General features: G+C 38.1%; 1 protein-coding gene across 1 annotated transcript in view; it reads left to right on the forward strand.

Annotated features, from left to right (window-relative positions):
• The window catches only part of zfyve26 (zinc finger, FYVE domain containing 26), an 80,188-nt gene extending 71,574 nt beyond the window's left edge, over positions 1-8,614 (forward strand). Inside the window, 6 exon segments of the mRNA XM_061893923.1 lie at positions 815-945; positions 1,031-1,166; positions 3,927-3,986; positions 4,051-4,233; positions 4,308-4,358; positions 8,091-8,614. Of these exon segments, the coding sequence (XP_061749907.1) occupies positions 815-945; positions 1,031-1,166; positions 3,927-3,986; positions 4,051-4,233; positions 4,308-4,358; positions 8,091-8,306 (777 nt within the window). The 3' untranslated portion in view covers positions 8,307-8,614.
• The last annotated feature ends 5,439 nt before the right edge of the window (positions 8,615-14,053 follow it).

A 14,053-nucleotide genomic window follows, 5' to 3' on the forward strand; every position in this document is an offset into this window, starting at 1 on the left:
ATAATTTATGGAACATCATTAGTAATTTTTCCTGATTAAGATTATTTTTACAATTTGGATGACATGTTTTAAATAGGTTAAAATCCAATCTGCACTTTGTTAGAATATATAACAAATTGGACCAAGCTATATTTCTAACAAACACTAATCATTATTTCTTCTAGATTTTCCAGAACAAAATTTTTAAAAGAAATTCAAAAGACTTTGAAATAAGATTTAAATTAGATTCTACAGATTTTGTAGATTTGCCAGAATATTTTTATTTTATTTTAATCATAATAAATTTGAAGAAATATTTCACAAATATTCTTCGTCAAAAAAACAGAAGCTAAAATGAAGAATTAAATTAAAATGTATTTATTATTCTTTACAATAGAAAAAAAATAATTCACTTGAACATTGATTTAAATTGTCAGGAAAGAAGAGGAAGGAATTTAAAAGGTAAAAAGGTATATTTTTAAGGTTGTATTTTTTCTCTAAAATTGTCTTTCTGAAAGTTATAAGAAGCAAAGTAAAAAAAAAATAAAAAGTGAAGACCAAGTCTTTAAAATATATTCTTGGATTTTCAAATTCTATTTGAGTTTTGTCTCTCTTAGAATTAAAAATGTCCAGCAAAGCGAGACCAGCTTGCTAGTAAATAAATACAATTTAAAAAATAGAGGCAGCTCACTGGTAAGTGCTGCTATTTGAGCTATTTTTAGAACAGGCCAGCGGGCGACTCATCTGGTCCTTCCGGGCAGCGCCTTGGTGACCCCTGCTGTAAAATAACTTTGCCAGCTATAAATGGCAATAATGCTAATTGTCATGCGTGCAGCGCTGGTTGGTGCGAGCCAAAGAGCACCTGAGGACGTACCTGCAGGAGCAGCAAAGTCGCGGCGGCGGCGGCAGGAGGAAGTCTCAAGCGGGCTCGTTCAGGAAGATGATGTCATCCGGCGACGTCACCAGGTCATACGGTTGCATGTTTTTCTCCTCTACCTTTCAACATGTCCGCCGCTCTTGTGGTGACGTCCTCCTCCCGTGTGGTCAGCAGACACATGAACACCATCGAGCTGCAGCTGGAGGTCACTCGCTTCTTGCACAGATGTGAGGCGGCGTCTCCCGCTGGATCCGCCCCCCTCCCCACCTTGTTTGGAGGAAACCCCATGAAGGCCGAGGTGGCCTGCAAGGTGAGACGCTTCCCTTCTGATGTCAGATGTGACCAAAACCTTCCTTCCATCCGTGCTTCTTTATTTCCTTCCTGCTTTCATCCTTCTTTCCTTTCTTATCATCTTCTTTCCTGCTTTTTTCCTTACCTTCTGTGATTCGGTCCTTCCTTGGATCCTTCCTTCCTCCCCTCCTCTACTCGAAGCTACATCCATGTTTATTAACAGTATATAGACTTCCTGAAATGTGAGGGGTGTACATGTAACCCGCCTGGTTTAGTCCCTTCTTCTCTGTTTCGCCCGGGATCGAACCTGGGTCGTCCGACGTGAGAGGCGAGCGTGTTAGCCACCGAGTTTAAAGCCCGAGCTATCAACCCAGCTGGTGTCCGTTACAGACAGGTGGTCCTGGTGTTCCGTTTGGTGCTTTTAAATCCCATGAATCCGGCACTAAAACCTGTGCGGTTGTCTTTTTTTGTACGACTTTGTGTACTTCGTAAGTACTTATGTGGTTGTGTGTACAGTGTGACCGACTTAATATCATCAAAAGATTCAGAGAATCTGGAGGAATCACTCCAACATTGAAAACAACATTGAATGACCGTGACCTTCCATCCCTCAGACAGCACTGTATCAAAAACCGACATCAATCTCTAAAGGATATCACCACATGGGCTCAGGAACACTTCAGAAAACCACCGTCACTAAATACAGTTAGTCGCTACATCTGTAAGTGCAAGTTAAAGCTCTACTATGCAAAGCGAAAGCCATTTATCAACAACATCCAGAAACGCCGCCGGCTTCTCTGGGCCCGAGATCATCTAAGATGGACTGATGCAAAGTGGAAAAGTGTTCTGTGGTCTGACGAGTCCACATTTCAAATTGTTTTTGGAAATATTTGACATTGTGTCATCCGGACCAAAGGGGAAGCGAACCATGCTGACTGTTATCGACGCAAAGTGTAAAAGCCAGCATGTGTGATGGTATGGGGGTGCATTAGTGCCCAAGGCATGGGTAACTTACACATCTGTGAAGGCACCATTAATGCTGAAAGGTACATACAGGTTTTGGGAACAACATATGCCGCCATCTAAGCGCCGTCTTTTTCATGGACGCCCCTGCTTATTTCAGCAAGACAATGCTAAGCCATATTCAGCACGTGTTACAACAGCGTGGCTTCGTTGTGTGTACAGTGTGACTGACTTATTTTTTATTTACGTGTAAGACTTACTGACATCATCGTCACCAGAGGGAGGAGCTCGTACGTAGATTGAGGAGCTTCTTTTTTCTGTCAAGTGTCATGTCAGGTTCAAACACTGATGACATTTATTAAACAAGACAAGAAGCAAAGAATTGAACAGAGGCAGAATTCAATTTGGCTCAATTTGAGGAGAAACGTCTGGTCGATGTCTCAGCACACTCTGGCGAAAGATTGTATGCCCATCCATCCATCCATCCATTTCCTACCGCTTATTCCCTTTGGTGGTTGCTGGTGCCTACCTCAGCTACAATCGGGGGGTAGGCGGGGTACACCCTGGACAAGTCGCCACCTCATCGCAGGGCCAACACAGATAGACAGACAATATTCACTTTCGGATTCACACACTAGGGACCATTTAGTGTTGCCAATCAACCTATCCCCAGGTGCATGTCTTTGGAGGTGGGAGGGGCCTATCCCCAGGTGCATGTCTTTGGAGGTGGGAGGGGCCTATCCCCAGGTGCATGTCTCTGGAGGTGGGAGGGGCCTATCCCCAGGTGCATGTCTTTGGAGGTGGTAGGAAGCCAGAGTACCCGGAGAGAACCCACGCAGTCACGGGGAGGACATGCAAACTCCACACAGAAAGATCCCGAGCCCAGGATTGAACCCAGGACTACCCAGGACCTTCGCATTGTGAGGCAGACGCACTAACCCCTCTTCCACCGTTGTGTGCCTCCTCCTTTATTTGGACTTTCTCTGACCACATGTCAACAGCTGCTTCCAAAGGGACGGGGGGTCGTAAACGTCAATCAATCAATCAATCAATCATAGATAGTGACAATGCTGACTATGAGAAACCTTGGAGAGGACCTCAGTTGTGGGCAACCCCCCCCCTCTAGGGGACCGAAGGCAATGGATGTGGAGCGGGTCTAACATGATACTGTGAAAGTTCAATCCATAGTGGCTCCAAGACAACCGCGAGAGTTCAGTTCAAGCGGATCCAAGACAGCAGCGAGAGTCCCGTCCACAGGAAACCATCCCAAGCGGAGGCGGATCAGCAGCGTAGAGATGTCCCCAACCGATACAGGCGAGCGGTCCATCCTGGGTCTCGACTCTGGACAGTCAGTACATAATCAATGGTCATAGGATCGGACCCCCTCCACAAGGGAGGGGGGGACATAGGAGAAAAAAGAAAAGAAGCGGCAGATCAACTGGTCTAAAAAGGAGGTCTATTTAAAGGCTAGAGTATACAGATGAGTTTTAAGGTGAGACTTAAATGCTTCTACTGAGGTAGCATCTCCAACTGTTACCGGGAGGGCATTCCAGAGTACTGGAGCCCGAACGGAAAACGCTCTAGGTGTTCAAAGAAGAGGTCGTAAAAGAGTTCAAAAAGAGGTCGCCTGAAGGGGAGTCTGGTCCTGCTTCCTCTTCGCTTTTGTAGTTCTTGGGTCAGACACTATCTTTCTGTTTGATTACAATACATGAAAGAAACAGGAACACCTTCATGTTGCCTCCCCCTCCACGGTGGAGTTTTACGAGCCTTACTCAATTATTTTAAGAGTCAATTAGATTGTGTTGTTGGATTGCAGGTGATGCTTGGCGGTAAAAACATCGAAGAAGGCTTCGGCATTGCCTACCGAGTCATACAGGTGAGCACGTCGAAGGAAGCCTGTTCCACCATTGCCGCGTCACCCCAAAACGTCCTCGGTGCAGGACTTCCAGCTGGAGGCCCAGGGCGTGTACGTGCGGGCCGGCCAACGCCTGGTCCGTCACAGGAAGTTTGGCGCGGTGCGGCAGCTGCTGAAGTGTGTCATGGAGTCCGGCATGGCCACCAAGAGCGATGGCGACGCCCTCATCCTCAGCTGCGTGGCCGTGGCGGATAAAGGAGCGGCGGACGTGAGTGACGGGGGGGGGGGGGGGGGTGTTGGCGCCACCGTGCAAAGATGGTGACCTGCCTCCTTGTCTTTTAGGCCAAAGAGTTGGAGAGTCTCATCCTGGAGACCAAGAGCCCAGAAAACAAGGTAAAAGAGCGCTCTGGTCCCTTTTGGTCACAATAAACTTAGGCAATGAAATTACATATCTGGGGAAATTCTGGCTCAGGTGAAAATGTTGTAAAAGTGACTTTTTGTTTGTGGTTTTGTGGCTCGGTTGGGAGAGCGGCCGGGTTCCAAGTTCGATCCCCGCCTAGTCCCTGCCATTGTGTCCTTGGGCAAGATGCCTTACCCACCTGCTCCCAGTGCCACCCACACTGCTTCAAATGGAACCTAATGGGTTGCCCTATGTAGTGAAGGGAATTATATTTATATAGCACTTTTTCTCCAGTGACTCAAAGCGCTTTACACAGTGAAAGCCAATATCTAAGTAACATTTAAAGCAGTGTGGGTGGCACTGGGAGCAGGTGGGTAAAGTGTCTTGCCCAAGGACACAACGGCAGTGACTAGGATGGCAGAAGCAGGGATTGAACCTGGACCAAAAGCACCCCATGTAAAGCGCTTTGTCGCTAGAGAAAAGCGCTATATAAATGTAATACACTTAACTTCACATTTAATTTCTTTGTTTGTTATCGTTAAATTTATACAAGATTTTTGTTGGGTTCCTTTCGTGTTACAATATGAATCGAGATGTGAAATATTCAGACAATATTTACACTATTATGAACTTTATATCATTATTCTCATCCACTGTATTTCCATTATTATTATCATCATTATTTATTTTATGATTATTTACCTTATTATCTTAGTCAATATCATCATTATTTACAATATTATTATCATTTATATTGTTATTTACATTATCATGTAATTATAATAAAACATGTCCATTTTTTACATTATTGTCATTATCTACATTATTATTATCATTATTTACAATATCATAATTTACATTATCATTATTTATGTAATTAATTTCATTATTAGTTTAATTAACATTGATAGTTTCATTACTAACATTATTATCATTCTATTCATTATTTACTTTGCCATTATTTACAGTATTAGTATTTATAATATTATCATATAAATAATTACAATAAAATATGTTAATTATTTGTCATTTTTTACATAATCATTTTTACTTTATTATTATCCTAATTAGTTATAATTACATTTTTATGAATATCATTAACAACATGTTTATTATTACAATTATTTGCATTATTATAATCTTTATTTACACATTTATTAATTATGCAATTATTTTAATTATTTTTATCATTATTTACATTATTATTATTACCAGTAATTACACATTTATTATTAGACTTAGACAAACTTTATTGATCCAGAAGGGAAATTATTCCACCCAGTAGCTCAGTCACAAAGGATGGAAAGGCTAATTCAGGCATAAAGTAGACAAAAATGTACCATAGTAGCAATATAAAATATAACATATGTAATATTTACAGTATATAATATATACTGATGTATTATATTTGTATATAATATATACAATGCATAACAAAGCCCAATGAGCATGTACAATATTACAAGAGCTGCAGCATAAAATAGAGAGTAGATCCAGCAGAAAATACACATTATAAACACAAATAATTTGACAAATATTTCAATTATCATCATCATCATTATTGACAATATTATTACCAGCATTATTTACATTATTCATATAATCAGTTACATTGCTATCATTATTTACATTATAATTTTAACTAATTTTTGTCTTAATAAGTACATCACTTTCATTAATATCATTACTTACACGTTTATTGTTACAATTATTTACATTTTTATTATTTATGCAATTATTTTCATCTTTATTTACATTATTATCATCAGTATTTAGACTCGGACAAACTTTATTGATCCAGAAGAGAAATTGTTCCACACAGTAGCTCAGTTACAAATGATGGAAAGGATAATGCAGGCATAAAGTAGACTAAAAATGCACCATAACACATTATACATATACAGTATATAATATATTTTATTATTATATAGTATATACAAGACATAAGTCCCAATGAGCATGTAGAATATTACAGAATATGTAAGAGCTGCAGCAGAAAAGACACATTATAAACACAAATGATTTGACAAATATTTGAATTATTATCATCATTATTGACAATATTATTACCAGCATTATTTACATTATTCATATAATCTCTTACATTGCCATCGTTATTTACATTATAATTTTTACTTCATTTTTGTCTCAAAAAGTACATCACTTTTATTAATATCATTACTTACACTTTTATTGTTACAATTATTAATTTTTTTATTATTTATGCAATTATTTTCATCATTATTTACATTATTATTATCAGTATTTAGACCCGGACAAACTGAAGAGAAATTGTTCCACACAGTAGCTCAGTTACAAATGATGGAAAGGATAATGCAGGCATAAAGTAGACTAAAAATACACCATAACACATTATACATATATAGTATATAATATATTTTATTATTATATAATATATACAATACATAACAAGTCCCAATGAGCATGTACAATATTACAGAATATGTAAGAGCTGCAGCAGAAAATACACATTATAAACACAAATAATTTGACAAATATTTCAATTATTATCATCATTATTGACAATATTATTACCAGCATTATTTACATTATTCATATAATCAGTTACAGTGCCATCATTATTTACATTATAATTTTTACTTCATTTTTGTCTTAATAAGTACATCACTTTCATTAATATCATTACTTACACGTTTATTGTTACAATTATTTACATTTTTATAATCATTATTTACATTTTTATTATCAGTATTTAGACTCGGACAAACTTTATTGATCCAGAAGAGAAATTGTTCCACACAGTAGCTCAGTTACAAATGATGGAAAGGATAATGCAGGCATAAAGTAGACTAAAAATGCACCATAACACATTATACATATATAGTATATAATATATTTTATTATTATATAATATATACAAGACATAAGTCCCAATGAGCATGTAGAATATTACAGAATATGTAAGAGCTGCAGCAGAAAAGACACATTATAAACACAAATGATTTGACAAATATTTGAATTATTATCATCATTATTGACAATATTATTACCAGCATTATTTACATTATTCATATAATCTCTTACATTGCCATCATTATTTACATTATAATTTTTACTTCATTTTTGTCTCAAAAAGTACATCACTTTTATTAATATCATTACTTACACTTTTATTGTTACAATTATTAATTTTTTTATTATTTATGCAATTATTTTCATCATTATTTACATTATTATTATCAGTATTTAGACCCGGACAAACTGAAGAGAAATTGTTCCACACAGTAGCTCAGTTACAAATGATGGAAAGGATAATGCAGGCATAAAGTAGACTAAAAATGCACCATAACACATTATACATATATAGTATATAATATATTTTATTATTATATAATATATACAATACATAACAAGTCCCAATGAGCATGTACAATATTACAGAATATGTAAGAGCTGCAGCAGAAAATACACATTATAAACACAAATAATTTGACAGATATTTCAATTATTATCATCATTATTGGCAATATTCTCACCATTATTATTTACATAATGCACATAAAACCTAATTGTGATCATTTTCCTCCATTCTCGGTTACGCGCCTTTTCCAGAAATGACTTCTGATTGGCTAAAACATGAATACATTTAGGGCTTGCGGCGCCACCGGCCGCTTAGTGATGCACTCGCCACGCCGCCGATGCGTTTCGATGAGTTGACTAACAACCTTCCCGTCCGTCTTTAGATCAAGGCGTACCTGCAGTGCAACAAGCTGCGGCCGGCCTACCTGCTGGCGGTCAAGCTGGACGCCAGCCGGGCCGGTCCGCTGGTGCAAGACGTGCTGCGGGCGGCGGAGGGAGCGCAGGACTCGGTGATGCAGAACATCTGCCGCCAGTGGCTGCTGGAGCACCACAACAAGGCCAACCCGCAGCGAGCGGCGAGGGCCAACAACGCCAGGTAACCACACGCCCGCACACCGGGCCGGGTGAGACTTTTAGACGGATCCAACTAAACCTACGACTTTTTAAAAAACACTACACACAACAAAAGAGCCCCGGAGACGACCTTTTTTCAATCTGTTACCACGACGACCGTAGCGATGCAGGCGCTCAGTCTACCTCGGCTAAAAGGGAACGTAGCTTAGCCCACAAATCATGTCACACTTCCTCCACAACACAATCCTCCAAGAATCTGCTTGCTCAACTCCATTTTTAATCCTCTTCAAAATCATATAATAATCACATTTACTCATTTTAAACTACATTTTACTCCTTGGACACAACACAAAAAAAAGGGACTTTTTTTTTTTTTTTTTTTGCCGGAAGATGCCTTCTCACAGACGTTCGCCTCAGAGCGACTTTGTGACAAAAAGAAAAAAGCCACTTGAAGACTTTTGAGACACATTTCAAGTCCTCACCGCCGCACTTTACTGTCTGACTTGTTAAAAAACAAAAAACAATGATCGTCATTTTCCTCGGAGGAATTTGTACAATTGCTTAAATGATGCAATCACGAGTTTTTTTAATAGATTTCTCACAGTTTATTAATTAAAGTGAAATAATAAAAATGATGACACATCACTTATTTGGCTGAATTACTTCATTTTTGCATGACGGGACACAATATGAGGTGAGCTAGCAGCGTAGCAGCACATACAAAAACTCACCATTTTTAGGTTCATACCTGAGATATTGTTAGCACGCTAACTAAAAAATGAGAAGAATATACAGTATGTACAGTCGTGCTCATAAGTTGACACATCCTGGGAGAATTGAGGATTTCTTGGCCATTTTTGAACCTTTTTGAAAGCAAGAGCTACTTCTTGGCTACTGATTAATGCCAAGGGCTACCAGTTTGATACACACTTAATTAATAGGCCAGAAATAGCCACTTTGCTCAATTTACCTTTAATAAATAAATCTATATGTATATAAAAATGGGTTTTTCTGTCGTACATTTTTTTTCCTTTTACGTAAGGTTTTATGTAGAGAATAAAAGACGAAAAAAACACTTAATTGAACGGTTTAAAAGAGGAGAAAACAGGAAAAAATGAAAATTAAATTTTGAAACATAGTTTATCTTCAATGTTGACTCTTTAAAATTCAAAATTATTATTAAAACTAGCTAATTCGAATTTTTTTGAAAAAATTTAAAAAATAATTTATGGAACATCATTAGTATTTTTTCCTGATTAATTTTATAATTTTGATGACATGTTTTAAATAGGTTAAAATCCAATCTGCACTTTGTTAGAATATATAACAAATTGGACCAAGCTATATTTCTAACAAAGACAAATCATTATTTCTTCTAGATTTTCCAGAACAAAATTTTTTAAAAGAAATTCAAAAGACTTTGAAATAAGATTTAAATGTGATTCTACAGATTTTCTCGATTTGCCGGAATAATGTTTTTGAATTTTAATCATAATAAATTTGAAGAAATATTTCACAAATATTCTTCGTCGAAAAAACAGAAGCTAAAATGAAGAATTATATTAAATATGTATTTATCATTCTTTACAATTAAAAAAAAAAAAATTACTTGAATATTGATTTAAATTGTCAGGAAAGAAGAGGAAGGAATTTAAAAGGTAAAAAGGTATATGTGTTTAAAAATCCTAAAATCATTTTTAAGGTTGTATTTTTCCTCTAAAATTGTCTTTCTGAAAGTTATAAGAAGCAAAGTAAAAAAAATAAATGGATTTATTTAAACAAGTGAAGACCAAGTCTTTAAAATATTTTTGGGGATTTTCAAATTCTATTTGAGTTTTGTCTCTCTTAGAATTAAAAATGTCCAGCAAAGCGAGACCGGATTGCTAGTAAATAAATACAATTTAAAAAATAGAGGAAGCTCACTGGTAAGTGCTGCTATTTTGAGCTATTTTTAGAACAGGCCAGCGGGCAACTCATCTGGTCCTTACGGGCGACCTGGTGCCCGCGAGCACCGTGTTGGTGACCCCTGCTTCAGAGAATATAAATAATAACACAAAAACCTTCCTCCCACTCAAGCTTAATGGTTGTGTGAAGCTCATTATTGGTAAACAAACTGTGTTTGCTCTTTTTAAATCAAAACGACAAAAGAAAGTACCCAAATGACCATGATTAAAAGTTTAAATACCCCAAGGTTTCAAGTTTTATTGGTCACATGCAGAGTACACCACAGTGAAATGCTTTTATTGCATGCCCTTCAGATATTGTGTACAGTGGGATTCAAACACTAGTTGCAGAATATAATACACTATATACCAAAAATACAAAAACTTGAACACCTCTGATGTACATTAATTACAAGACAATAAGTTGCACAATAAGTTCGAGTAGTTATGCTAGAGTTATCAGTACAAGTATCAATCAATCAATGTTTATTTATACAGCCCTAAATCACCAGTGTCTCAAAGGGCTGTACAAACCACAACAACATCCTCGGTACAGCCCACATAAGGGCAAGGAAAAACTCACCCCAGTGAGACGTCGGTGACAGTGACAATGATGACTATGAGAAACCTTGGAGAGGACCTGGCGTTAATCTCCCCTAGGGGACCGAAAGCAATGGATGTCGAGCGGGTCTAACATGATATTGTGAAAGTCCAATCCATGGATCCAACATAACCGTGAGAATCCAGTCCAAAGTGGATCCAATATAGTAGCGAGAATCCCGTCCATAGTGGATCCAGCAAGAAACCATCCCAAGCGAAGGCGGATCAACATTGCACAGATGTCCCCATCCGATACACAGGCGAGCGGTCCATCCTGGGTCCCGACTCTGGACAGCCAGTACTTCATCCATGGCCACCGGACCGGACCCCCTCCACAAGGGAGAGTGGGACAGAGGAAAAAAAGAAAAGAAACGGCAGATCAACTGGTCTAAAAAGGGGGTCTATTTAAAGGCTAGAGTATACAAATGAGTTTTAAGGTGAGACTTAAATGCTTCTACTGAGGTAGCATCTCGAACTGTTACCGGGAGGGCATTCCAGAGTACTGGAGCTCCAATAAAAAACGCTCTATAGCCCGCAGACTTTTTTTGGGCTCTAGGAATCACTAATAAGCCGGAGTCTTTTGAAGGCGGATTTCTTGCCGGGACATATGGTACAATACAATCTGCAAGATAGGATGGAGCTAGACCGTGTAGTATTTTATACGCAAGTAGTAAAACCTTAAAGTCACATCTTAAGTGCACAGGAAGCCAGTGCAGGTGAGCCAGTATAGGTATATATGTATGTATATATGTATATAAAGGTATATACAGTATAGGTATATATGTATGTATATATGTATATAAAGGTATATACAGTATAGGTATATATGTATGTATATATGTATATAAAGGTATATACAGTATAGGTATATATGTATGTATATATGTATATAAAGGTATATACAGTATAGGTATATATGTATGTATATATGTATATAAAGGTATATACAGTACAGGCGTAATATGATCAAACTTTCTTGTTCTTGTTAAAAGTCTAGCAGCCGCATTTTGTACCAACTGTAATCTTTTAATGCTGGACTTGGGGAGACCCCAAAATAATAGGTTACAGTAATCGAGACGAGACGTAACAAACGCATGGATAATGATCTCAGCGTCGCTAGTGGACAAAATGGCGCGAATTTTAGCGATCTTACAGAGATGAAAGAAGGCCGTTTTAGTAAGACTCTTGATGTGTGACTCAAAGGAGAGAGTTGTTTTAGTAAGACTCTTGATGTGTGACTCAAAGGAGAGAGTTGTTTTAGTAACACTCTTGATGTGTGACTCAAAGGAGAGAGTTGGGTGGAAGATAATACCCAGATTCTTTACCGAGTCGCCTTGTTTAATCGTCAAATGTTAAAGTTGTATTATTAAATAGAGGTCGGTGTCTAGCAGGACCGATAATCAGCATTTCCCTTTTCTTGGTGTTGAGTTGCAAAAAGTTAGCGGACATCCATTGTTTAATTTCATGAAGACAGGCCTAGATGAGTTTGAAGCTGTGAGGAAACTACTTTCTCCAGTATTTTAGAGAGGAATGGAAGGTTTGAGATGGGCCTGTAGTTTGAGAGGATGTCTGGGTCCAGGGAGGGTTTTTTAAGAAGAGGGGTGAGGATGGCGGTCTTCAGAGCTGATGGAATGTTGCTGGTCTGAAAGGAGAGGTTGATGGTGTTGGTGATCAGGGGGCTTCTTGAACACATTTGGTTTTGTGCTGAAAACAAAGTTTCCTTGTACTTGTGCAATGACAATAAAGACCTATCCTGTTCTATCCAACTTTGAATAATCAAAAAATTATCAATATTTCCAAACTTCCCAAGCTTACCGTATTTCCTTGAATTGCCGCTAGGGCGCTAATTATTTTAAAACCTCTTCTCACTCCGGCGCTTACTAAAGGCATGCGGTAAATTTAGGCCTGCGCTTATAAATTTGAGTGTGATGTAAGGATACCATCATGAAAAGCACATTTAATAAAAAAAAACGTTATTATGGTCTTACCTTTACTTATAAATGAAGTCCATGCGCAGCTCCTTCTGATCAAAAGCATCGATAACTTGTTTATAGAAGTCTTCCTTATCTTTCTTCAGTTTTAAAAGTCTCTGTCTCCATGGAGATCCTCCTTTATTACCTCCTGCTTCGATTGAAAGTCCAGTTTAGAAAACTGTTTTATTTTAGATATGTAATCCTCCATGTTAAAAGTGCAAGCAAGAGGAAAAACTAAAGGATCGCTGCTCACTCTTGCTGCTTGTTGTCACTTCTTCTGCAGCCGAGTAGTCGCAAGAAGGATCACTAGCGCCCTCTACCACCAGGAGGCGGGAGTCATTTAATGACTCATATTTGACACACGCAGCTACGGTATATTAATAAAGCATAGCTGCTTACTGTTCTTTTTAGCATATTCAATAGCTTGGACCTTAAATCCTACTGAATAGCTCTTAATCTTCTTCCCTTTATGCGATTTCAAATGATTGAAATCAGCCTCCTCCATTTTGAAAATGATGACAGGTGAAGTGTCACTCGTGACGTGACGAGTTTGACCCGGTGGATATTCTAGACATGCGCTAATAAAAATAATATTTTGCGAAACGAGTTTGACCCGGCGGTAATGCTAAGCATGCGCTAATTATTTAGCGAAACGAGTTTGACCCAGCAGTAATTCTAGGCAGGCGCATACTATATACCCGGCGACAATTCAAGGAAATACGGTATGTTCCCGTGGTAAATTTCCGGAAAGTTTGCAACCTTAGTGTGACGTTTTGCTGGCATCGTGGTGCGGGTTTGTTCTCTCAAGGTTGCAGTTGGAGTGGACACAGCGTGAAGGTAAGAAATTATGATTTTTTTATACTGTAAAAAACAGACTAGGAACAGAAAAACTTGCACCAGGCACTAAAGGCAAAACAACTAGAACTAGCATGGGAGCTAGAAAGAACTAAAAGCGCTAGCATGTGAGCTTGGGAACAAACAAAAGACGCAAAGCGCGGAAGCTAGCAAGTACAGGAAACAGTTCTTTACCACAATTGGGAAACAGCGTCGTCACCTGTAGCACGGAACAGAAACTAGGATGCGAGGATGAGTAACGGAAAAGGCAGGCTTAAATAAGGGGAGTAATTACAAAGCAGGTGCACGTAAAAAACAAGAGGCAGGTGGCACTAATACGTAACTATGAAGTGAAGTGAATTATATTTATATAGCGCTTTCTCTCAAGTGACTCAAAGCGCTTTACATAGTGACACCCAATAT

This window comes from Nerophis ophidion, linkage group LG03 (genome assembly GCF_033978795.1).
Source record: "Nerophis ophidion isolate RoL-2023_Sa linkage group LG03, RoL_Noph_v1.0, whole genome shotgun sequence".
NCBI lineage: Eukaryota > Metazoa > Chordata > Actinopteri > Syngnathiformes > Syngnathidae > Nerophis > Nerophis ophidion.